Consider the following 23,800-nt stretch of genomic DNA (forward strand, 5'->3'; position numbering starts at 1 on the left):
GGAAAAAATGTGGTCGGAAAAAAATCTTGAATGATCGTGATTGGCAATCATTTAAATATTTGGTGCAATTAAATTGTAATAAAACAGTAGAACTCACTGTTATGTTTAATAGTGAAAGTAAGTGCATTTCCACACACACAATGCAAAGGGAACTCAAGGGGTCTCAAAGACTTTGCACAGCGGTCCAACTAGACCATCATCAATACAATATCTTGGTGAACAATTACTGCAACTTCTGGATGGGAATAAATGCTGACATTGCAGAATCCTATCGAAATGATGCCACGGCAAATGCATGCCGTAATCAAAGCTAAAGGCGGTCCAACAAAGGAAGGGCAGTGTACACTTACAACTTACTATGAGATGTTTTTGTGTATATGCTCTGTTAATGTCTATTCATGATGAGATTGATTCACAATGACAGATCCTTGGAGGCCCAAACCCAGCTTGTGAGGATTTGAGTCCAGACAAAGGAAACCTCACTATTCCCCCTGGCCAGGCAGTAGTGATCTTCAGTATCCTGATACAAGATGATAAGGTAGTGTTGCTGTCATAACCTTTTTATTGTACATTTTGTAACAGTATCATTTAAACGCTGATCTAAAGGCTACACATGCAAAGAAAAATGAACTTTGACACAGAGACAAAAATAGTGCTGCAGCATTTATTAGTACATGTAAACTGTAACAGCTGTAACAGACCTGCTTGAGTTTAGCCACTACCTTTGCTGATGTTGCTTCCTTTTTCAAACAAGGTTCCAGAAGATGATGAGATCTTCACTGTGCAGTTAACTGGAGTAGCAGGAGGTGCCTTACTGAACACCAATGGCACAAGTGTGCAAATCAAAATCTCTCGTAACGACGCCCCTGTGCGCTTCTTGCAACCCTCTTTTGCCGTATCTGAAAGTGCCGGTATTGTAAATCTCACTGTTACTCGTGGAAGAACTGATGATGGCTTTCTCATTGGCTCTGATGATCGAGAAGTGTCTGTCATGTACACTATAGTCACCGGAAATGGAGCAGCCAGTGCCACATTTTTGGAGGACTTTGTGGACCTACAGCCCAGAAGGGTGGTGGTTTTCCCTCCAAGGATTTATGAAGCAGTGCTGCATTTTAACATAATTGATGACAGAATACCAGAAATTGCTGAGTCCTTTCAGGTGGTTCTTCTGGAGGAGACACTGTTGGGTGATGCAGTACTGGTGCCTCCTAGCTGTGTGCAGGTGACTATCGAACCTAATGACAAACCTTATGGTGTGCTGTCAATCAGCAGTCCTCCTCCAGCACAACCTGTCATTATTAATGAAGACACAACTATGAGGTAGGTAGATTTATGTATAGTATATTTTATCTGTCCTTGTACCATTGCCATGTGGATATGGTGTCATTTTTCTGTTTATCAAAGATTGGATAAAGGAAAAGAATCAGTAAAAAAAAATGGGAATAGAAATCTTTGTTTTGCTTTGTGTCCCTAAAGATTTGAAGGCATTACCATAGTGAGAAATGGAGGAACCCACGGTCTTGTCTCTGTGAACTGGACTATAACCCGGAACTTCACAGATAGGACCCCTGTCTCTAGTGACCTGTCCCCAGTCTTTGGAACATTGTTTTTTCAAGATAGGCAAATGAGTGCCATCCTGCCATTAAACATCACTCAGGATGACCTCCCTGAAGAAGCAGAGCCTTTCCTGCTAAGACTGATTCCTCAATCTGTGCAGGGCGGGGCTGAAGTAGATGAACCTATGGAGGTAATTGAGGTTGACTTAAATGTTTTATGAAATGTCCAAACTTTGGTGCAGGTAATTACGCAGGAGTCTATTTTATGCTGATAGACTGTGAAGGATGGACCATTGAAAGTGATATAAAAAATAGATGTTTTTTTGTTGTTACACCAACTGTAGTGTGAAATTAAACAGCTTGAACGAGGCCAAGCACTTTCAAAAGAACTTAAATGACTTCACATAAGGTGTTTTCCATAGGTTTGACTATGTGGTTCCCTTTCCAGGGAAGTAAAATTTCTTAATTCTGGGTTATACCACCTGGGAAGTCACCACAAATCAATTTACCACAGGAAGTCATATCAGGCACATGGCTCTTTCTTGAGCCCTTTTGCTGAGGTTTTTAAAGAGTAGACCCAGGATTTATTTCCCCAACAAGTTAATGCATCGGATGAGAACTTGAGTGGTGGAAAAATGTTTTCAAATCAGTGGAAAACTTCTAATCATCTGGATCACACTTACTGTCAACAGAGGGTTGTGGTCAAATAACCATATGCATCTGTCTGGCGCAATGACATCAATGGCATGTTGGGTGCATTAATTGTCACCTGTCTGTTTCCTTCATGTGGTCCTAATGGAAAATAAACCTGCCAGACAAGTACAGAAGGTAACTGTGTGTGTTCTGTCCCTAACTTTATAACTGTTGTACCCTGATTATGTGCGAAAGCAGTGGGTAGATCAAGCCCTTGTTTACTTTTAAGCCATTAAATTGCACTAGTGCATAAATGTGGTAGCCTACACCCACTGATATAGCTCCGCTCTGCTGTACACATGGCTGACATGAATTGACTCAGCAACATGTGAGGGCTGAATGTAAAGTGGCAGATTATAGCTTGTATATTTCAAGCACTCCTGAATTTACTGTGAAAATCACTTCTTTTTTGCAAAAGCTGAATATTGTGAAATGTCTCTCGCCTACTTCTAAAGATGTCTGGATAAATGACTAAAGTGGGAATTAAGTGGATTGTGAATACTATTTTTGGCTGTGGGGTCAAATGAAAGAGAAAGGCTTCCTAAAATTAGCCTATTAGCATACACACAGCTTCGGAAAGTACAAAAAGCTCAGATTGCTACACAGGTTGTATTATTAATATCACTAAGCTGCCACTGCTGGGCCCGTAAGCAAGGCTCTTAATTGTAAGTCCCTCTGAACAAGGGTGTCTGTCAAATGCCATAAATGTAAATATAAATATTATGGTTTTCTTTCCCCAATAACACTTAATTGCTGATTTATGGTAAAGTCAAGTCAAGTCAAGTCAAGTTTATTTGTATAGCGCTTTTCACAACAGACATTGTCTCAAAGCAGCTTTACAGAAAAGAAAAGAATGATCATCTTCTTGTTTTCTGTCATCCCCAGATGATATTCTACATTCAGGACAGTGATGACATTTATGGACGATTTGGCTTCCATCCACATGAAAGGCAGAGTATTCAGAGCCAGCCTGAGGGGCGATTCCTATCTCTTAGCTTCTTTCGGGAAGCAGGCACCCTAGGGGAAGTGCGCTTGGCCTTTACAGCTTTCTACATTCCTGCCGGGACCCTGGATCCTGCAAGGGCTCGGGATGGCGTGCTAAACGGCACCAGTGCCAACAATCTGCTTTTCAGTTCTGGTCAGTCAAGGGTTCAGCTCATCCTGCCTATTCGTAATGATGCCTTCTTGCAAAACGGAGCCCGTTTTCTCATACAGGTACTTTCTCAACAATCTGCAAGTGTGAAAACTTGGCTGAGTACCTTCATGTTCAGCATGGCACTGGCTTTTAATGTTTATATTTATGGCCCCCTGTTTGTTTGTCCTGTCTTTTCTGGGTCTTCCAAAACGTAAGATTTAGGACAAGCTCTTGTGTTTCAACAATTTATTGTCCTCTAGTACAAGAGTCTCTCGATGAGCTTTTCTGGTAATTAGCAATCTCAAGCCATGGTTATTAAGTGTTTTGGCTTATGGCCATCGGATTTGTGTTGGTGCCCAAACAAACAACCCCTGCTTTAAGCAATGCTAAGAAATAAACACAACACAACTAAAAAAACAGGCACATAGGAACTAATCAAAAGCTCCTTCAAGGACGTATCCACATACTCATACACATATACCCAGGAAGACTGAATGACATCAAGAAGCTAGAAGAAAAATCTCTCTGTGTAATGTAATATTTTGTTACCTCATGTGAGGAATAAAGGACAAGATTGGTAAAACTTTTATTAATTAATTAATTTATTAGACAACAATTATTAATCGAGTATTCTCAACAGTGTCTGGGTTTTCTTTTTTTTAGCTGGACAGTTTGCAGCTGGTGAACATCACAACTCCTATACCCTCAGTGAGCCCTCGCTTTGGAGGAGCTATCAACATCTCCCTGCTTATCACACCTGACATTGCTAATGGAGAGATCGGGTTCACCAGTAACCAGACAGTCGCGGCAACAGAACCTGAGGATTCTAACACCAGCATGGTATATTGAATCAGATTAGAGTTATATTAGTAGAATTTGAGTAGTTAATAAAATAAATCACAAAATCAGTAAATTTTCCCAAAATCAGTGAATCATTGCAAATGTTTCAGTCTAAATATACTCTATATTGCCAAAAGTTTGTGGACACCTGGTCGTAAGTATGGTATGTGCTTTTCACATTTTACTTTTTACAATTTAGTTTCAATTATCTCTAATAATTCTATACACTTTTATGGGAAGCAGTACTACTAGATTTTTGAGTGTGCTTATGCACATTTGTGTTCATCATCCACAAGAATATTAGTTAAGTCTTTGTAATGTAGGGTGAGGAGGTCTGGGGGTGCAGTCAGTGTTCCATTTCATCCCAAACATGTTAAGTAGGGTTATAGCAGGCCACTCAAGATCTTCCTTTCCAAACCATGTAAACCATATGTTCATGGAGCTCGCTTTGTGCACAAGGGCATTCCCATGCTGGAACGGGTTTGAGTTTAAATTTTATTATACTGCATCCAAAGACATCCTCTACAATTGTGTGCCTCCAGCTTTGTGGTAACAGTTTGGTCAGGTGTCCCAATAACTTTGTCCATATAGTGTATATAAATCTTTTTTTCTTTTTCACTCTTGTAAGGGTAATCACTAATTTCATTTTAGTTAACACAATGATATTAAATGTGCATTTTTTAAATTATTGTTATGTAATAATTATAGATTTTTAAATATACCCATACACACAAAAGAGAACTTTGCCTCTAGTTGAGACAGTTCTGCTCATTTCAGCTCCTGTTTGTCTCCTTAAAAAGAAACATGGAATATATATTGCCTGACCAAAAAACAAGTCACACACTGCAGTATTTAATTAAATCCCATTTTGCTTTGATTACTGCATGCATTTGCTTTGGCATTGTTTCAATAAGTTTACAAAATGTCACAATTGTAGCATTTATTCCCATCCAGAGTTGAATAAATTTTTTTGCACATTTTTTGCCTCAATTAGGTTAAGCGCTGAACTGACTCTGGTCTCCTGCTCCCTGAACCACTTTTTTAACTCAATGAATCCTGACATTGTCATTTTAGTATATGGCTATGCCATCAGGGGAAAAAAATCCATTGATGGAAAAATCTGGTCATTCAGTATATCTAGGTAGTCCTCACCTCATTTTTTTGGTCACATAATGCTGAAGCTAGACCTGACCAACTGAATCAACTCCAAATCATAAAACAGCCCCCAATGGCTTGTATGGTAGGCAGTAGGCATGAGGGTCTCATAAAATACATCAGTTCATCTGCCTTTTTTCTTTCCCTGAGGCACCCATCACTCTGGAAAAGGGTAAATCTTGACTCATCAGGCCACATTACTACATTTTTTCCATCGCTTCAGAGTCCAATCTTTGTGCTCCCTAGCAAAGTAAAGCCTTTTTTTCCAATAAGCCTCATATTATTTGATATGCAATATTTTTTGAATTCACTAAACATTTGTGATTAAAGATTTTTATCTGACCACATATCTTCCTTGAAGATCATGGTTTAGCACTTGCCTTTCAGGTTTTAATAATGCATTGGACAGTTCTTAACCCAGTTTTCATCTCTTTTGTTGTTTTCTTTGCTTGTCGCAGGCCAATAATTTGACCTTTCTAATAATTTGAAACAGAGTAACATCTTTTTCGCATTTACAGAATATGGCTTCCGACATGGCGGTTTAAGAAATAAGAACATATTTACTGCATTAGTTAGGTCTAAAAATCTTGCTGCTATCATAGCCATATTAATCACTGCAGTAATTATCCAATTGAAGGCTCTTACTTATTTGTTTAGTTAAATCCAGGTGGTGACTATTTTGACACGGTAGTGATATATGCAGTATATATAATACAGTATATGAATGTGTATATTTGAACACATATAGTTGTTGAGACTGGATTGAAAAGCTTGACAATAAAATAAAATTGACCCCTTTCATGGAACTGAGGCCTTTAAATTTCAAACCACTCCATTCTTAAATCCAGTGCATAGGAAAGTTGTATTTGACAGACTATTAGCAGTTTTCCTTATAATATGTTAGATCAATCAAAAGACATACTTGTACTTCTTCTCCTGAGCATATTGTGTCTATTTCTAGATCATTCTTTCCTTAAGACGAGATGGGACAGATGGGCAGGCTGTGGTCTTCTGGAGTATACGAGCTGTTGGAGAGAACAGAGCTGATGTTACCAGAACTGACCTTTCACCTTTCAGTGGTTCTGTCACATTTTTAACTGGACAAAGTGAAGCAAACATCTCCATCTCTATCATGGCTGATAATGTTCCAGAGATTAACGAAACGGTCCTACTTACATTAGACAGGTGCTGTGCACTTTTTACTTTGATATATATAGCAGCATGTCCTCAAGTTTTTGTTTTGTTCAATAATTTACCAGCAATTACCGTAATTTCCGGACTATTAAGTGTACCCCAATATAAACCGCACCCACTGAATTTTACAAAGATTTTTATTTTGAACATAAATAAGCCGTACCTGTCTATAAGCCGCAGGTGTCTACACTGAAACTAATAAACTTTACGCAGGCTTTAATGAAAGCTAGTGCCTGTTACACGACTTGTATCTAAACAGTAGCCTACCAAGAAAGTCATTGTTCACTGTCTTCCTCATTCCTTTCACAACAATTTCTCTCAAAAGTTTATCTTTTGGCATCGTCGTGCGTTTAAAAATCACCATCGGTAAATCTTTTCTCCCGATGCCGTGCAGCTCAGAACACAGGTGAAGTGCGTTTTCTTTTTTCATGCCCGGTTGTTTATAGCGTGACGAATGATTCGCATTTCCTGTAGACAGTCCGAGTGAGCGGCAGGTCAAACCTCATCCATATTTATAATGTGGGAGCGCATCTGATTTAATATAAAGAATTTCAATGATTCACCTGAACCCGTTCGGCAATTTCATTGGTCTAATGTTACAGGGATCAGTTTTCTTCTTGAAGCTTTTGAAACCGAAAAAACCCCAGGAAAAATCCACATATTAGCCGCTTCGATGTTTAAGCCGCGGGGTTCAAAACGTGGGAAAAAAGTAGCGCTTATAGTCCGGAAAATATGGTATATTTGCTGGGTCTTAACTTTAATTCAAACAAACTTTATCAGCTTATCAGCTTTAAACAATCACCAGCACAATGCAGCAAAAGAGTTACTGAGTGTTAGGAAGAGCTGACACAGTAAAATCTCTCAGTAAATGTTCAATAAATGTTACCTTTAGGCATCAGAATGTGTTGAATATAATGTTGATGTTTTGGCTAATTTCAGTTGTTTGTCTGTTTAAAGTGTTTAATTTATGATAGTCTGTCTATTTGTCTATGTACTGGAGGTTTTCATTTCAGTTACCTCAGTAACATATATAGTTCTCTGAAATTTGAGGGAAGAAGGTTCCCACAAAAGGTCTTAGCAGAAGTACATGAGTGTTGTGACTTAAGCACCCCATTCCTTCATTTTCTTAAAGTGAAGTCCCCTCTCGTAATAATGAGTTTTGACGGGAACACTTCTTCCCCTTGCCTCCCACTCTTCCTTTGCAGGGTAGAAACTGCACGCTTTGTAGTGTACTTTGGGTAAGTGTACACTGAAGAGATTTTGCCCTTTTGTGTGCTGTGAATCAGCACTTTGTGCATGGACCTCTTTGGACTATGCCTTAACATTTCGATGGGTGAAAGTCTCTTTCATCAGGGTGTGCAAAATAAAGAGAATGGGTGTGTGCCTGTGTGCGTGCATGCAAATTGTGTGAATCAGTCAGGTCCAGACCATTGCTCTCTTTTCTCATTTAGCACCTAATTTACCCACTTTCTTTATACTGTGCTGTGAAGCCATCGATGTTTGTATGCATGCGGTGCATCCTGTGAATGCCTTTGTTTGGAATGCTGCTCCCTGTCTAGTCTTTGTCTGCCATTTTACTAATTATCTGGAGCTTTAAGCGTTGGCGCAGCCTAAGCCAAGCTCAGTTAACACACTGGCCCCCCTGCTGGGTAGATCTATGCTAGTGGGCTGCTCTAAAACATGGCTAGTCAAAGCAGTCCCTACAAACACATCTCAAGGATGGCTGTCTACAAACACAGGCTAGTCTAATACTAACTTTCACGCTTGCGTTTTATATCCCTATATCCCTTCTTCTATCATGAAGGACAAATACGGAGAACCAAATTCTAAAGTCTGGTTTTACCAGCCGGGAGATTGTCATACTAGAGAATGATGACCCTGGTGGAGTCTTTGAGTTTTCATCAGTGTCTAGAGGCCCCTGGCTCATCAACGTAAGTATAGGGCACTCAAGGTGTACCAGTCTCATCTTGCTCTATCAGCTGTACTTATTCAAAGGGCAAACACATTTCTCCTCTTTCTCTACTCTCAATAGGAGGGAGAAACAGTAGAGTTGAGAGTTATCAGACAGCAAGGCCAGCTGCTGAACCAGCTGGTGAGATACACAGTGACTCCTTCCGGAAATGAGGATTTTTATGGGGCCATAGGCATCCTAGAGTTCCAGCCTGGAGAAAGAGAGGTGGTGGTGGCTTTAGTAGCCATACCTGATGGGCTTCCAGAGGTAGGAATTGTTGCCAGACTTGTCTTGTGTATGTTGTGTATGAAGAATTTTGGAAGTATTTTGGAGTTTCACATAAACTGAATAGAATCCTGTTTTCAGTAGAGCTTCCTCTTTTTTCTTATCAGCTGGATGAGATGTTTGCAGTAGTTCTCAGCAGTCATAGCACTCCAGCTAGTCGTCTGGGTAACAACAGGCAGGTCAACATCACTGTGCGCAAAAGTGATGACCCTTTCGGCGTCCTCCAGTTTATACAACCACTAATGTTCTCTATCAATGAAAGTAAAGGAATGGATATTCATTCAGGTATCTACTGATATTCTCTCTTTATGGTGCTAGAATTTTAACAGTAAAGAAAATCTGAATCCTTCACAGTGAAATGCAGCTTTGTTTCCATTAAACCAGCAATAGTAACATTCTCATTTTGTATGTGGATCTTGAAAAATATAATGTTCTTACAATATTCTTATTCTTATTTGTTCTTATAATGTTCTTATGCCTTTACATTTGGAGAGATGTATGCTAATTTTCTATTACAGCATCCTACCCTATTGTGAGGGGGAGGGGCAGATTTGGGAATGTGTCAGTCCTCTGGATTCTTGAGCCCACCTTCTCAGGAGATGTCACCCCAGTCCAAGGGGAAGTGGTCTTTACTGCTGGAGAGTATTTGAAAAACATCACTATTTTTTCCAAGCCTGATGAGGTAAAACTCCTCAAAATTGATTATTTGATTTTTACACTTTAACTACAGGGCATTAAACTTACATTCACATCCAATGGAATTCTGATCCTGATATAAACAAATTATTCAATCCACACTAAACTTGATCAGAATAAAGCATGTGCAATTGATCCATGAGCAACATACAGCAATCCAACTTTCTACTGAGTTAATGCTTTATACTGTATCTGATCACTTCCAGCTGAACAATTCATTCATGAGAACAGACTTTCATACATGCGTATGAAAGTCTGTTCTCATGAATAAATTTTTCAGCTGAGCAGGTCTTCTGGGGATTCCAATCCTGATGCATCTGTTCAAATAAAACCTAATGAATAATTGTATTATTTTCTGTCAGGTGCCTGAAGATATAGAGAACTTTACCATCACACTCATCAATGCGACTGGAGGTGCTAGACTGGGAAATATTCTAAATGCGTCCTTACAGATTAATAAGAATGATGATCCCATTTACTTTGCAGGTAATATTTTAGAGCTAGGTGGAAGAATTTAATTCCTCTTCAGTCAATATTTCACAAACTTTGTGTCATATCAATCATATAATGTTGTGCCTTCTGTTTTAACCTAGAACCGGTCATACAGAAGGTCAGAGAGAGTGGTGTTGCAAATTTCACTATTCTGAGAGCTGGACTGGCCAATTTCGTAGCCACAGTCATGTACCGGTTTGAGCTTGGAGACTCATCACCGGGAGATTTTATCCCTTCAACTAATGACTCACTGCTTGTGTTTGACTATGGGGAATGGATGAAGAACATATCAGTCACTGTATGGGATGATGACATTCCAGAGACAGATGAACCTTTTTATATTGTGCTATTCAATGCTACAGGTGTGTTACATACCTGCATTATTGACCATGATATGTACACTCTTTTGCAAACCATATCTAGTTTAGTTACTGAAATAAACCTTTTAAAGTGTTTACTGTGTCTGTCTAAGATGTTGAATTGATCGTTTTAAATTAGCATTTAAAAATGGAAATAATATGCTTTATTACCATTTTTCCTGTACAGCTAATTAATCCAGTGCATGTGACATTCATTTCAATACACACTGAGATCTGTTGATTAGGTCTGACTGGCTTGACCTTGAAAGCCTTCCCTAATCCATGTATTGTGTAACACACACACACACACACACACACACACACACACACACACACACACACACACACACACAAAAACACACACACACACACACACACACATATACACACTCAATAGCAGGGTGGAACGTTGCAGGATGTTAATTAAACGCACTGAATTCTTTTCCTTTCTTAGCATACTTTACAAACCTAACCACTGTAGAACCTTTCTCTCTCTATGGTTTTACTCTTATAACTTCCTGCTGTGGCACTGTCAAAATTACCTTGCCTAAGAATAATCTAAAAATGATTAATAATTTATGATGTTAAATTATCATAATATATCAAATATTAGATATAAGTATAAATGATTGGCTAAATGACTTGTGTAAAAACATCTACACTATGAACAGGAGGCCTTAAAGTGACCTGAAGTGTTTTTGCATGCAGGAGATGCTGTGGTTTATGGAAAAACTATTGCCACGGTAGTGATTGAAGCCAACGATGATGCCAATGGGATATTCTCTCTGGATGTTACTGAGAAGCCTGTGGAGGAAGGGAAGTCCAACAACTTCTAGTGAGAAACAATTTTTTGGGGGGGATTTTCCATAAACTCATACACATACACACATACACACATACACACAACTAACTGGAGTTAATAACATGCACAAAATGTGGGAGATGACATAATTCTGCTGCATTAAATCCAACCTTCCCCATCCTGTCAGCTCTCACTGTTATTATTTTCTCCAGTGTTATTAGGAATAGAGGGCATTTTGGCAATGTTACAGTCTTCTGGCAGCTGTTTGCCAATTATACTCCACTTGAGCCCAGTCAGGAGTTTGTCAACACATCTGGATTTATAGTCTTCACCACAGGAGAGAAATCCAAGTCGATAGTCCTGGAGGCCATCTCTGACAAGCTCCCAGAGTTCAATGAGTTTTTTGAGCTGCGTTTAATGAACATATCAGGTCAGCACTAGTCAGCAATTATGTGTTTTTGAAAAAACATGGCTATATATATATATATATATATATATATATATATATATATATATATATATATATATATATATATATATATATATAATTAATAAATAAATGAAATATAAATAGAAAATTGTGTTTATATACATATTTCAACATTATTTACTGGACCACTGTGTCATTGAAGGAAAAAACATTCTTGGCATGTGCTTAGTTTCCAAAAGATTTTTTAAAATGAAATGTTGAAATGAAATTGCTGTTATTGCTTTATTTGTCATACTGTTTACTGTGTGTATAACCATCTTTTATTTGTTGTTCCATAGGTGGTTATCCTGGTGAAGGTGGCAAACTGGCTAAAAAAGACCTCAGTGCTTCTGTCCTCATCCCTTTCAACGATGATCCTTTTGGGGTGTTTGCTATAGACAAAGCCAACCTGGACCAAGAGGTAGCAGAGGACATTCTATCTGTGGATGACACACTTTCAGTTACGTCCTTTACTATACTCCGCCAGCAAGGAACTTTCGGAGATGTTCGCGTGTCATGGGAGATCCTATCTGAAGCCTTCCCACAAGGTCTACCACCGATGCAGGACTTTATCTTGATGGCCACATTCCCCGAAGCTGTCAAGCTCCAGCCCCATGCAAGAAGGCACCATTCTGGAACAGATGCATTTTTCTTTTCTGGCCTCCCTGGAAGTTATGGAACCATTATTTCAAAAACTGATGATATTCCTAGCAAACTAGCTAATTTTACATTCTCAGCCTGGCTAATGCCAAAACCCAACACTGATGGGTTTATTGTTTCAAAGGGAAATGGCAATGGAACTATGTATTACGGAATAAAAGTCCAGACGAACGAGTCTCATGTTAGTGTGATGCTACATTACACAACCATAGGCTCTAACAACACCCAAGTGGCAAAAGCCATAGCAATTAAATTTGTGGAAGATAATGTATGGGTTCATGTCATCGTTGCACTGGAAGACGGAATTATTGAGTTTTATTTGGATGGCAACCCAATGTCTGGAGGAATTAAGAGTCTTAAAGGAGAAGCCATTATGAATGGTGTGTAAACTGGGTCTGTTTTAAGGTTAGGATCTAGTACTAAACAATGTTTTATCCCATGCTAATTACAGCTGTTGTATTGCTTCATTTGTATTTAAAATTGGCTCCTAGCCTCAGAGAATTTTTACACACATTTACCTTTCAACATACTGTATTATTTCCAAATGTGCCCTTGGAATATAACACCACCAATCAGGATTTTTTTTCTCCTCACCACTTTATTCTTTATTATTGCAAGACATGTCTAGTAGTCAGTCATAACAAGTGTTGTTTAGCTTCTCCCAGTGCCTGTGGTCCACATCTGGCAAAGAGTCTGTTGTGCAAATCTGGTGCTATTGTCCCAAATTTTACAGTACTCTTATGCTTGAATGTGTACACGAGTGCTACTGGACATTGTTAAGCACAGATGAAAGCAGCTAGTGGTTGTCCTCTCAAGTCATGGAAAACAATGTGGCTTTTGTAATATATGGAAGCTTCCTGGGGAGACTTTACATTTCTTTTATAAGTTTTTAATCAAGTGGATAGACACGTAAGACGTTAGCATATTTGACATGTATTGGGGTTCCTAGTTTAATGAATGGTATCAGGTTTTGTATGTGTTTTGTAAGTGCTCACTCAACCATATTTCCTCAATTTGTTCAGTCATTGTGAAAAATTGTCTTACATTAATATCATTGCTGGGTGAGCCTATCTTGACCAGGTTAAAGAGTTAACTTACAGTTAAGGTGTTTCTGCATCTGCGAAGTGTGCTCTTGATTGCATTTTATACCATAAGCTAATAAACTAAAGCCCACGTGACTAGTAGAATTATATATGTGTCTTTCTCCAACTTACTCCAGATGCAGCTCCTGTAAACATCGGCTCTGACCTTGATGGACATCAGCTTTTTACAGGTGTGCTGCAGGATGTCCGTCTCTATTCCATACGTCTCAACCAATCACAAATCCATGAGCTCCACGTTCAGCCTGCAAAAACTGACTTCCGTAATGTGGCTGGATACTTGGCATATTGGCAGGAAGAGAAGCTCAAATCTTTTATCGTGGAAACACGTGATGACCGGGAAGAAGAGGGAGAGGAGGTCTTTTACCTGCAGTTGGTGGCTGTTCATGGTGGAGCCCGGCTGCCCATGCCTCGCCCTACTGCCAGGATAAGGATTATGAAAAGCGACAATGCCAACGGGCTGTTTGGTTTTACTGGAGCGTGCATTCCTGATGTAAGCATGCAATGTTTTAGTGTATTCAAACCATCAACTTCCTAATGCCTACAATGGATATTTTTAATGTCATTTAAAGCAGATGGAAATTTTTCCTAATATTCAGAAATGTCTAAGAAAAACATAGTCCTTGTCTACATTATCCTTGCTTAGCATTCTAGAGAATTAGTTGATTAAGTAGTCTTTGCCGGTTCATCAGTGTTTGGTTTGGCTCCCTAGAAAGCATGTAACGCAACCCCTTCCCTGGTCGTGAGCGCATGTCCTCATGCATATTTGAATTGTCTTCACGCCTGGATGGAAGGAGTTCACGTTGGTCGCTTTAGATTGGACTCGTGGCATCTCCGATGGCGTATTCGATTAACAGGACAGATGGCAACCCTGGACAGAGCATTCCTTTACAAGGACTTCTCACTTACTAACAAAAGCGACACTATGGCATGTGGCCCAATGATGTTTTCGTTAACGCAGACACACAGTCATTTTCACAGCACTGCAGGAAAATTTTTTGGGGCTTGGACTACATCCTCTTCTACTAAGCATATTGCTTCAAAATAAAATTTAGTGTTAAATTTAAGTGTATTAGGTTGTCATTGGTGCCAGAAAGTGATCAACTCTGTTGTTGCATAATCAGCGAAGTCCAGAAATTCACTGAGAATCTTTTTTTTTGTGAAATAGAATGGAAGTATAGCATACTGAGAAAGACAGGTTTAGCAGTCTAACCATTTTATCTTATAGAGTTTTTGTCATCCAATGACATTTTACCTTAATATTGACCTTGTCACCACAAGCTTGCTCATTATCAATCTCAGTCTGCATCCAAATTTTTCCACCTGCTTCATGACTGTCTATTATTTCAATGTCTTACAAATAACCGAAATCAAAATCATATTTCAAATACATTTGAATACTCAGAACTTTCTACTATATCTGTCTTATCTTATCATCAGATATTGGAGGAGGGCTCCACTGTTTCCTGCATAGTAGAGCGCACACGTGGTGCTCTGGACTCAGTCTATGTAAACTACACTGTGACACAGCTCGATTCTCCTGCTAGGTCACCCAACGTCTCGGACTTTGCCAAACCCACAGGCTCTGTCTTCTTCCTCCCAGGTCAACGGTCTGAGGTAACATGACTGATGTCAGTTGTTCATAATTAATGAGTAGGGGATCTCCTGTTGGGGAAGCATTGCACCGATCGCACTCCATGTCCGTTGAAGGGGTCAATGAGGTCTTACGAAGTTGTCAATGTAGTAGCATACTATTTAATGTTCTGTTCTGTTTTTTGATTAATGTATTTCAGGCAGGATGTAAGCATTTAGCTCCATCTAGTGGGTGATTGTACTGTGGAACGTTGCTCTTCTTAGGGGTTAATTTGTAGTGAAAAACCTGCAGGACATGTAGACCTTGTTTAACAAAGTTCTATTATCTGAGGGAATGGCTCAAAGTAGAAGCTCACGAAAGCCCTGGAAAACACTTGGCAAAAATGTCAAGCCACTGTGACCATGACAATGTTAAGTGCGCAAAGGTTTCTCATTTTGCAGATCAAATTCATATCATGTGAAGACATGTGACTGGAAAAATGTGTCATAGTGTTTTGTATTACACAACACAGCTTTACAAGAATATAAAATTAACATTTTCAAAACCTCACTGACTTTACAGTACTATCAAAATAATGTATTTATATTCCTAACACATGCAGCAGAGAAATGTAATGTATTAGGAATGCATATGAAACTCCAGGGTCTTACATTAGTTTTTTTCTGGATATCACAGGTATTGAACCTGCAGGTATTAGATGATGATCTTCCTGAGTTTGATGAGTATTTCCAAGTCAAGCTAGTGTCAGCCCAATCAGGAGATGGGAAACCAGGTTCCACCCCAACCAGTGGAGCCAGCATTGATTTTGACAATGCCATCAATAATGTTACCATCAAAGCCAGTGATCATCCTTATGGTAAGCATGTCCATATTTACATCTGTTATTTTAGACAATTTTTTATACTGTACTTACAAACACATGATGTCACAGGTCTGCTGCAGTTCCAGATTGCTCCTGTCACTCAGGAGATGATCAGACCAGCTATTCAGGAGGCCCATATAACTGTAAATGAAGAGGCTGGCATTGTCAAACTTCCGGTGGCCAGAGCACAGGGCCTGCTGGGTAGAGTGTTAGTGGCTTATCGTACAACACCAGTCACTGCCATTGGCTCAGAGGACTATGAGGTAAATTGCTATCTGCATGTAAAGCAGATAATTTCTCTTTTTTCTTTTAAAATAAGTGCACTAAATGAATCTGTGTTTCCTAAATTTGCCACAGAACGCAGAGGGGTTGCTGGATTTTTTGCCAGGTGAGAGGCTCAAATATATCAATTTGACCATAATTGATAACTCAGTGCCAGAGCTGGACAAAGTCTTTAGAGTGGAATTGTACAACCCACAGGGAGGAGGTAAGAAACCCCACAATCCAAGCTTTCATTCTATGTCATCTATCACCAACATAATAGAGCTAAATAGATGGGAGTCTTTTACTGTAATTAATAGGCTTTCTATATACTCTTCTGCTTGAATTTTTTTGTCAGTGTTCCATTTTCAGAAATACCTCATGTCCTGCCCTGGCTGTTTTTTTTATAAACTTTGCAGTTGTATGCATGTATATTCCATTCATGTGGTCTGAACATGATCATGGAAGATTAAACCTCTGTTTTTTGTGTGATTCCGTTTACCTTCTGTGTGAATCCTGTGTGCTTCTGCTTGCTGTGTGATGATTAAGTGGACATGTTCTTTGGGAGTGGGGACAGTGGAAGTGGAGAGAGTGACATTGATTTCTTCCTTCCACCCTTTCACTATCATTCTGGTAAGGTCCTCTGTCTAATGTTTTCAGACTAGACACTGAACTGAAACCTCATTCCTATGTACGGCTCTTTTATAGTCAGCATGGTACAAGTGTAAAAATTATGCGTATAGAAGACACATTTGACTTAACCAGATGAACTTAATACTAGCAAATACACTGTAACAAATGTATCAGAATGGTCCAGTCGCTAGGAATTAAACCCAAAGTTGAATTTGATGAAAACATTTCCTTTGAGTGTTTGTTTACTCAGGTTGTTCTCAGGTTGGTTACATGATATTTCCTCGAAATCAACATCGTTACAGCCATGTTTTCCAAAATTCTGCAGTTCATTCTTTAAGACAGCCTTGACTAAAACTAAGATATGCAGCTGCCCAGTTAGAGTTTATGCTAATTCATTGTTTAATGCACCCTTTGTTGATTTCTATGGAAAGTGTCAGGCAGCATTCCAATCTTAGCTTGTAGTTTGTAAATTCCAGATTAGAAGCTGTAAATGTTTGGAGACCTTGTCTACATCGATGCCCAAGTGAAGCAATCTTTTTTGGACTTTGGGGTTTAGCGGCCTCATGCAACTCCAAGACTAGTGTCTGCTCCACTATTTACATTGCACTAAGGCCAGTGAACACTCCGAGTAAAAATGTGGGAAAAGCAAATATCCATTATATTGAGAGGATAGGAGCAGTGGTGAGCGGTTTATTGAAAATGGAAGGAGGTTCATTTTTCCCATAGGCTTAATTTCAAAACATGTATAACGTGCTCTGTTTGACTTAGTGTCACTGGCCAGCACTGGGTCAGGTTATGACTTTTATTGGTTACATTGTGCTAAATTCTAGTTTGATAAATCAGTTTCTAGTTAAAAATTGTTACCTTGGATGCTGATAATAATATATTATTTGTTCTCTGAAGCCAACTTGGGACTTGCATCACACATCACTGTGACCATTGCTGCTTCTGATGAGGCTCATGGTGTCTTCCAGTTCAGTAACAACTCTATCTCTGTGAATGGAACTGAGCCAGAAGAAGGTCGGAGTAATGTAATGCTTCAGGTCAGGCCTCTTAATGCTAAAATAATCATTCAGCACTTTAGCTAAATGTTTAGCCACCAGAGTTTAGCAGCTTACAATGCTGATCTAAGACTTTGTTTTCAATCCCAGGTTATTCGGACCTTTGGCACTCTTTCCAATGTCACTGTATACTGGCAAGCAGATTCAGACTCAGAAGGAGAACTTATCAACCGATCTGGCATCTTGACCTTTACTGTAGGACAGACCATTGGAAACATTTTTCTTCATATTTCCCAAGATGATACTCCTGAACTGGATAAGAATTTAAAAATTCGTCTATTAAATGTTTCTCATGGACGGCTTGGAAGCCAGACTGTTTCCACACTCACTGTGCTGGCTAGTGATGACCCATATGGGCGGTTTTTGTTCTCAGAACGTAGCAGGCTAATCAGAGTAGCAGAAGCAGACACTGTGGTTGTTTTGACAATACAACGGACGAAAGGACTGATGGGAAGAGTGCAAGTGACTTACAGGACACTGAGGGATACAGATCCAGGGCCCTTTCCAACACCTGGCCTGGGCAGGGCAAGTGCCAGGAATGATTACATCCCAATTTTGGAGTCAGTAACATTCTCCATCAATCAGAGTGAAGCGAATGTAACTGTCAGGATTCTGGATGACAAGGAACCTGAGAGGGCAGAGTCTGTGTTTGTTGAACTTAGCAGTGTTACATTAATGGAAGGTACACAGACACGACCAGGTGAGTAGTAGTTGTCTTTTGCAAAAACGTTGCTAATTTGCCAAGATTTTGGGCTGAATTAATAATTGCATGATTTTTGGTTTCTGCAGTTGCTCTGTCACCTCAGCTTGGACTGAGAAATGTCTCAGTGGCTCAGGTTATTATAGAGGCCAGTGATGATGCCTTTGGTGTGCTTCAGCTCTCTTCTACATCTGTAAGTGTGCCTGAGTACTATGTAGGACCCATAATAAATGTAACACGCACCGGGGGGATTTTTGCTGATGTGTCAGTGAAGTTCCGGGCCGTACCCATGACTGCACGTGTTGGTAAGTAAAAAAAAATAAAAAAATAATAAAAAGAGAGAACAGCATTACATACAGTATTGTAAATGCCAATAAATTTTTATTGACACATTATTGCAGATATTTTGAGTCATATTTCTATTTGGATTATGATTTCTGAATTTGCCTGTAGGTGAAGATTATAGTGTGGCCTCCTCCGATGTAGTCCTTCTGGAAGGCGAGAGCAGTAAACCTGTCCCAATCCTTATCATCAATGACATGGTACCTGAATTGGAGGAAACCTTTCGCATTGAGCTTCTTAACCAGACTACTGGTGGAGCTTTCCTGGGCGAGCTCACTCAGGCAATCATCACTATCCTGCCTTCTGATGATCCATATGGGTCCTTTGGTTCGTTGGAATTTTCAAATTCACAGTGATGAATGGCATTTATTTAGATTTCTTCCTAGGTTTGATTACCTGATCTTGTTCATGTTACTCAGTTTTTCAGGCTGCACCAGTTACAGTAGAGGAGCCAATGGTGAATGCTATAGAAGTATCTTTGCCTATTGTGAGGAATGCTGGGACTATTGGTTATGTTAGTGTCAAATGGCGGGCGACGATAAATGGCAGACCTGCAACAGGTGATATTCAACCTCTGTCTGGAGAAGTCAGTTTTGCTCCAGGTGAAACTATGCAGACACTAATAGTAGAGATTTTGGCGGATGATGTGCCAGAAATTGAAGAGGTAACTGGTATTTTTTCGTCTGTCCTAGGAATTGTTAAGGATTTGTCTTACCTGTTTTAATGAGTGTATAAATCTGTTTTAGATCATCAAGCTAGAGCTTATTGGAGCCACAAATGGTGGAAGCATCGGACTTGAAAATGTGGTGAATGTTATTGTGCCTGCCAATGACAATCCCTATGGCACAGTGCAGTTTGTGCAAGCGATATATCGAGTACAGGAGCCTTTGGAAGACATGTACCTTGCCAACATATCTGTTCAAAGAAGGTGTGCAGTGATCTTACAATATTTTGTCAATCATATGACAAAAAATTATACCAACTGTTCTAATAATTTGTTTTCCTGTTTCAGTGGAGGTAATTTTGGCCGTCTAGAGATTTTGTATAGCACCTTTGAGATTGATGTGGTCACTTATGCCCAGAAAAATGGCTATAACTTCCGCATCTACTACAATTCCCCCTTGGCCGGTGCACCCTCTAGTGCCATTCAAAGGCCTATCAACATTACCACAACCAGTGACCCTCTGAACTCCTGTGCAGCCTTCTGCCTTCGGACACGTGCCTGCCAAGCTTTTTCTTTTATTAACGCCTCAACTGCAACATGCTTCTGGGTAACCACATCCGCAAACCAGCTTTCCGCTGCTGCCCAAACCCTCACTTATATAAAAAATACCACTGCAGCTGCTTCTCTCTTTAGCTCACAGGCAACTGCCGGGAGTGACTATGTAACCATGATAGGACAAACAGCAACCATGTTGGATGGTTCCAGTATTGCCAACCTCACCGTGCCAATTCTATCCGATTCTTTGCCAGAGATGGATGAGAGTTTCATGATACAAATTTTAAAGGTTGGCCTTGTTAATATGACTGTTGCTGAGAAACACTTGCCCACGGTTAGACAACCGGACACAGCTACTGTGACCATTGGGATGAACGGTGATGCTTTTGGGGTGTTTAAACTATACAGTGTAAACCCCAGTGCTACTCAGAATGGATTGTATCTGGAGGTAAGAGAGGAGCCTGGAACAAGAGTGCTGCTGGTCATTGAAAGGACTGGAGGCAGTCTAGGCCGTGTTACAGTGGAGTGGATGAATGTTGGTGGCACTGCAAGGCCCAATGCTGATTTTAATGGCACTGGGGAGACCCTCATCTTTGCAGAAGGTAGGTCTGATAAACTTGTTCTTTAACTTTTCAAATCTTTAGTATAGTTTTAGCATTCATAATTCAGCTCAAATGTTTAATTAAGTGATGTTTACATTAAATACTGCATTAATACATATTACATGAAGTACTTTATTTCATGTTATATGACAGAGGGTTGTAACTGCCAGACAAAAATTTAGAAGAAAAATAGGAAAAAAGAAACAATATATTATTTTGCTTCTTTTAAAATGTTTTAGTTTATTTTATAAAGAAACATATAAGCAAAGCAAACTCGAAATCAAGTAGAAATTGATCTTGAAGAGCTCACCCCCAATTTCCCAACAATTCTGAGAGGATCTTTGCTGAAGCAAGACAATTCAGCTGTCACACATTGTTGCTGTGCCACTATTCTAAAGTGTGTAGAGACATTTGCCTTTCTGTGTGACTTCTCCTCAAAGGTGATGTGAGGAAAACAATCGAGTTCTTCATCACAGATGACACAGAGCCAGAAGACAATGAAACCATGCAGATTGGTTTAGTAGGGACTGAAGGTGGCAGTCGTATCCTGCCCAGCTCTGATACCGTCACCATCCTCATTCTTGCCAATGACCATGCAGCTGGGCTGGTGGGCTTCCACCCAGCATCACGATCAGTCATCGTTAAAGAGGGTGAGAACCATTCATTTTGACTGGTTTTACATTTAGAACGTCTAACTCTTGATCTCAAGTGACACATTCTATTAATTTGGTATCGATTAATTATTCATTTAGTCTATCCTGTAGGTTTGTGTATAGGTATTTGAAACCCAAATGTGCATGATCAGGTATCAGTCAAGCACTTCATAGTGATCATTGACTGCCATAGTGAAAGGAGAAGAGAGAGTCTTGTAACAGCTGGTGCATTGGAAGTAAGAGATGAGCTGTTAAAGATGCATGACAGAACAGGAATACAGTCCTTAATGGATCTCAGAGTTGTTGCTTATACCATTGTATTGCAGAACTCTTGATTTGGATTGGGCAGATGGTGTTTATTTTGATTGTTTTCAGCAGCTCTATCTATGTTAATGCGGTTGTAATAGTCTATGGTTAGATAACAACTTGTTCACTGAAACTGCTATACAATATTACAATCCACATAACATAAATGTATATAGGTGAATGTATTAATTAACATGAAGTTTTGGTATTGTGAACCTTTTTGGAGTGTCCATAGTTCCACCATGGGAAAGTTTTCAATATAGACATATTTTCATGTTGCAGTTTCTTAGTAGCATGGCTATCAGATCTCTGTCACTTGGAAACTTTAGTTCCCACCATCATGACTTCCTTGTAGGCCAGCTTTGAACTGTCCCGTCATACACACTCTACTTCTCCAACTCTTCAGGTTACTAATTAAACATGCGTGTGCTCAACTGCACCCACACATCACACATATACACGCACATATATTATCAAGTATCGCTCTTTATGACTTGATTCTTTTGCATACAAAGCCTTGTGGTTCATGTCCGTTTTCTTGTTGCTGCCTTGTTTTTAGCCCTATTTTTAAAAACCTGTTTAACCCACATGTTAGTGTGATAGTGATAGTGCTGGAAATCTACCGGTTTTTGACTACTCTTTTGCCGATTTATTATAAAAAACACTCCTACTGTGCACTTGCATCCACTTCCGCTACTGTGCATACTCTGATAACACAACAATGACAAAGATGCTTATATAGTTGTATGTATTAAATGTATTCATTTCATGAGAGTATAAAAGAGAGACCTGTAAAGTGGACTGAATCTTTATATTTACTGTAGGTGATACAAAAAATAATCGAAATAAAAAAATGTGCTCAGAAATTTTAAGACTAATACATCGCATAATAAACATTGTCAAGAATCCTGTCCTCAATTTTACTTTTCATTTCCTAACAGGTGAGAGGGTGCCATTACATGTGCAAAGGACAGCTCCTGCTATAGGTAATGTCACTGTGGAGTGGAGGATTGAAGGTCCCCAAGCCTTACTTACGTTTGTGGAAACCTCTGGTGTTCTGTTGTTCCCGGAGGTAAGAAAAACAGATAAAACACACTATATAGGAATAGTGAATTATTTTTAGGACATTAATAAGCGCTGTTGTTTTTTTTTTCCCTCATCTCCACTCTACGTTAGCATGTGTTAAATGACACAATAGTACTGCAGCTACTAGATGATGGCATTCCTGAGGAAAAAGAGGAGTACAGAGTTATACTCTCTAAAATTCAGACTAAGGGTAAGATGCTAAGATCACCAAACAGCAGATTCAATGCGCAAGCAATAAGCAATTTAATTCATTTTAATGTCATTTCTTTTATTTCTTTCAATATTTTTTTTTTAAGAGAAGCTATATATGTTCAGCATAGCTTATTAACTTTCTTTTTCTTCTTCTAGGTGTAACAGTTACAGGTGAGGCAGCTGTGGACGCTGAGGGTCATGAGGCAGTGGTCAGCGTAGCAGCCAGTGATGAGCCATTTGGCATGCTGAGGATTGCGCCATCCTCTCTCAACATCTCCACTGATGAAAAGGACATCAAGCTCAGGATTTACATTAACAGAGAGTTTGGAGCTTCAGGTGCATCCTTATAAAGAAATTTCATACAAAGTCATACAAAGTAAATGTCATACAAATTTTTCATAATGACAAAATTTCAATTTGATCTGCCGACAGACTAAGACTGTTTTAAGCTTGAAATTAGTTCTTATATTTCTTTACAAGATAAATAATCTTATATTTACTTTATTTCAATTTTATAATTGATAATACTAGATACATTTAAATATATTCAAGATCTTCTCGTGTGATTGGGTTGTTTGCCACATAATTCTGCTTATTACATCATCTTCTCCTTTTGGCTGCTCATATTAGGGGTCGCCACAGCGGATCATCCGTCTCCATACCCCCCTGTCCTCTACATCTGTCTCTTTTAAACCAACTATCTGCATGTCTTCCCTCACCACATCCATAAACCTCCTCCTTGGCCTTCCTTTTTTCCTCCTACCTGGTGGCTCCATCCTCAGCATTCTCTTACCGATATACCCCATGTCCCGCCTCTGCACATGTCCAAAACATCTCAATCTCATCTCCCTCACCTTGTCTCCAAACGACCTACATGCGCTGTCTCTCTAATAAACTAATTT

General features: G+C 39.3%; 1 protein-coding gene across 3 annotated transcripts in view; it reads left to right on the forward strand.

The window, feature by feature from the left end:
- adgrv1 (adhesion G protein-coupled receptor V1) overlaps window positions 1-23,800 on the forward strand; it is a 133,078-nt gene that overhangs the window by 29,094 nt on the left and 80,184 nt on the right. For 2 of the 3 annotated variants that reach the window (XM_083526543.1, XM_083526544.1), the window contains exons 6-38: window positions 425-538; window positions 755-1,320; window positions 1,477-1,747; window positions 3,135-3,464; window positions 4,048-4,224; window positions 6,341-6,564; window positions 7,779-7,811; window positions 8,378-8,504; window positions 8,606-8,791; window positions 8,917-9,094; window positions 9,328-9,491; window positions 9,868-9,991; window positions 10,099-10,359; window positions 11,065-11,191; window positions 11,371-11,588; window positions 11,927-12,667; window positions 13,507-13,880; window positions 14,828-15,004; window positions 15,657-15,837; window positions 15,913-16,106; window positions 16,201-16,330; window positions 16,654-16,737; window positions 17,641-17,780; window positions 17,889-18,498; window positions 18,588-18,803; window positions 18,952-19,167; window positions 19,260-19,504; window positions 19,587-19,768; window positions 19,853-20,661; window positions 21,102-21,311; window positions 22,562-22,692; window positions 22,797-22,896; window positions 23,055-23,234. In XM_083526543.1, the coding sequence (XP_083382669.1) occupies window positions 425-538; window positions 755-1,320; window positions 1,477-1,747; window positions 3,135-3,464; window positions 4,048-4,224; window positions 6,341-6,564; window positions 7,779-7,811; window positions 8,378-8,504; window positions 8,606-8,791; window positions 8,917-9,094; window positions 9,328-9,491; window positions 9,868-9,991; window positions 10,099-10,359; window positions 11,065-11,191; window positions 11,371-11,588; window positions 11,927-12,667; window positions 13,507-13,880; window positions 14,828-15,004; window positions 15,657-15,837; window positions 15,913-16,106; window positions 16,201-16,330; window positions 16,654-16,737; window positions 17,641-17,780; window positions 17,889-18,498; window positions 18,588-18,803; window positions 18,952-19,167; window positions 19,260-19,504; window positions 19,587-19,768; window positions 19,853-20,661; window positions 21,102-21,311; window positions 22,562-22,692; window positions 22,797-22,896; window positions 23,055-23,234 (8,020 nt within the window). The remainder of the gene's footprint in view (window positions 1-424; window positions 539-754; window positions 1,321-1,476; window positions 1,748-3,134; window positions 3,465-4,047; window positions 4,225-6,340; window positions 6,565-7,778; window positions 7,812-8,377; window positions 8,505-8,605; window positions 8,792-8,916; window positions 9,095-9,327; window positions 9,492-9,867; window positions 9,992-10,098; window positions 10,360-11,064; window positions 11,192-11,370; window positions 11,589-11,926; window positions 12,668-13,506; window positions 13,881-14,827; window positions 15,005-15,656; window positions 15,838-15,912; window positions 16,107-16,200; window positions 16,331-16,653; window positions 16,738-17,640; window positions 17,781-17,888; window positions 18,499-18,587; window positions 18,804-18,951; window positions 19,168-19,259; window positions 19,505-19,586; window positions 19,769-19,852; window positions 20,662-21,101; window positions 21,312-22,561; window positions 22,693-22,796; window positions 22,897-23,054; window positions 23,235-23,800) is intronic. The other variant, XM_083526545.1, reaches the window with a different exon arrangement.

The sequence above is a fragment of the Silurus aristotelis genome (genome assembly GCF_946808225.1).
Source record: "Silurus aristotelis genome assembly, chromosome: 23".
Classification (NCBI taxonomy): Eukaryota; Metazoa; Chordata; class Actinopteri; order Siluriformes; family Siluridae; genus Silurus; species Silurus aristotelis.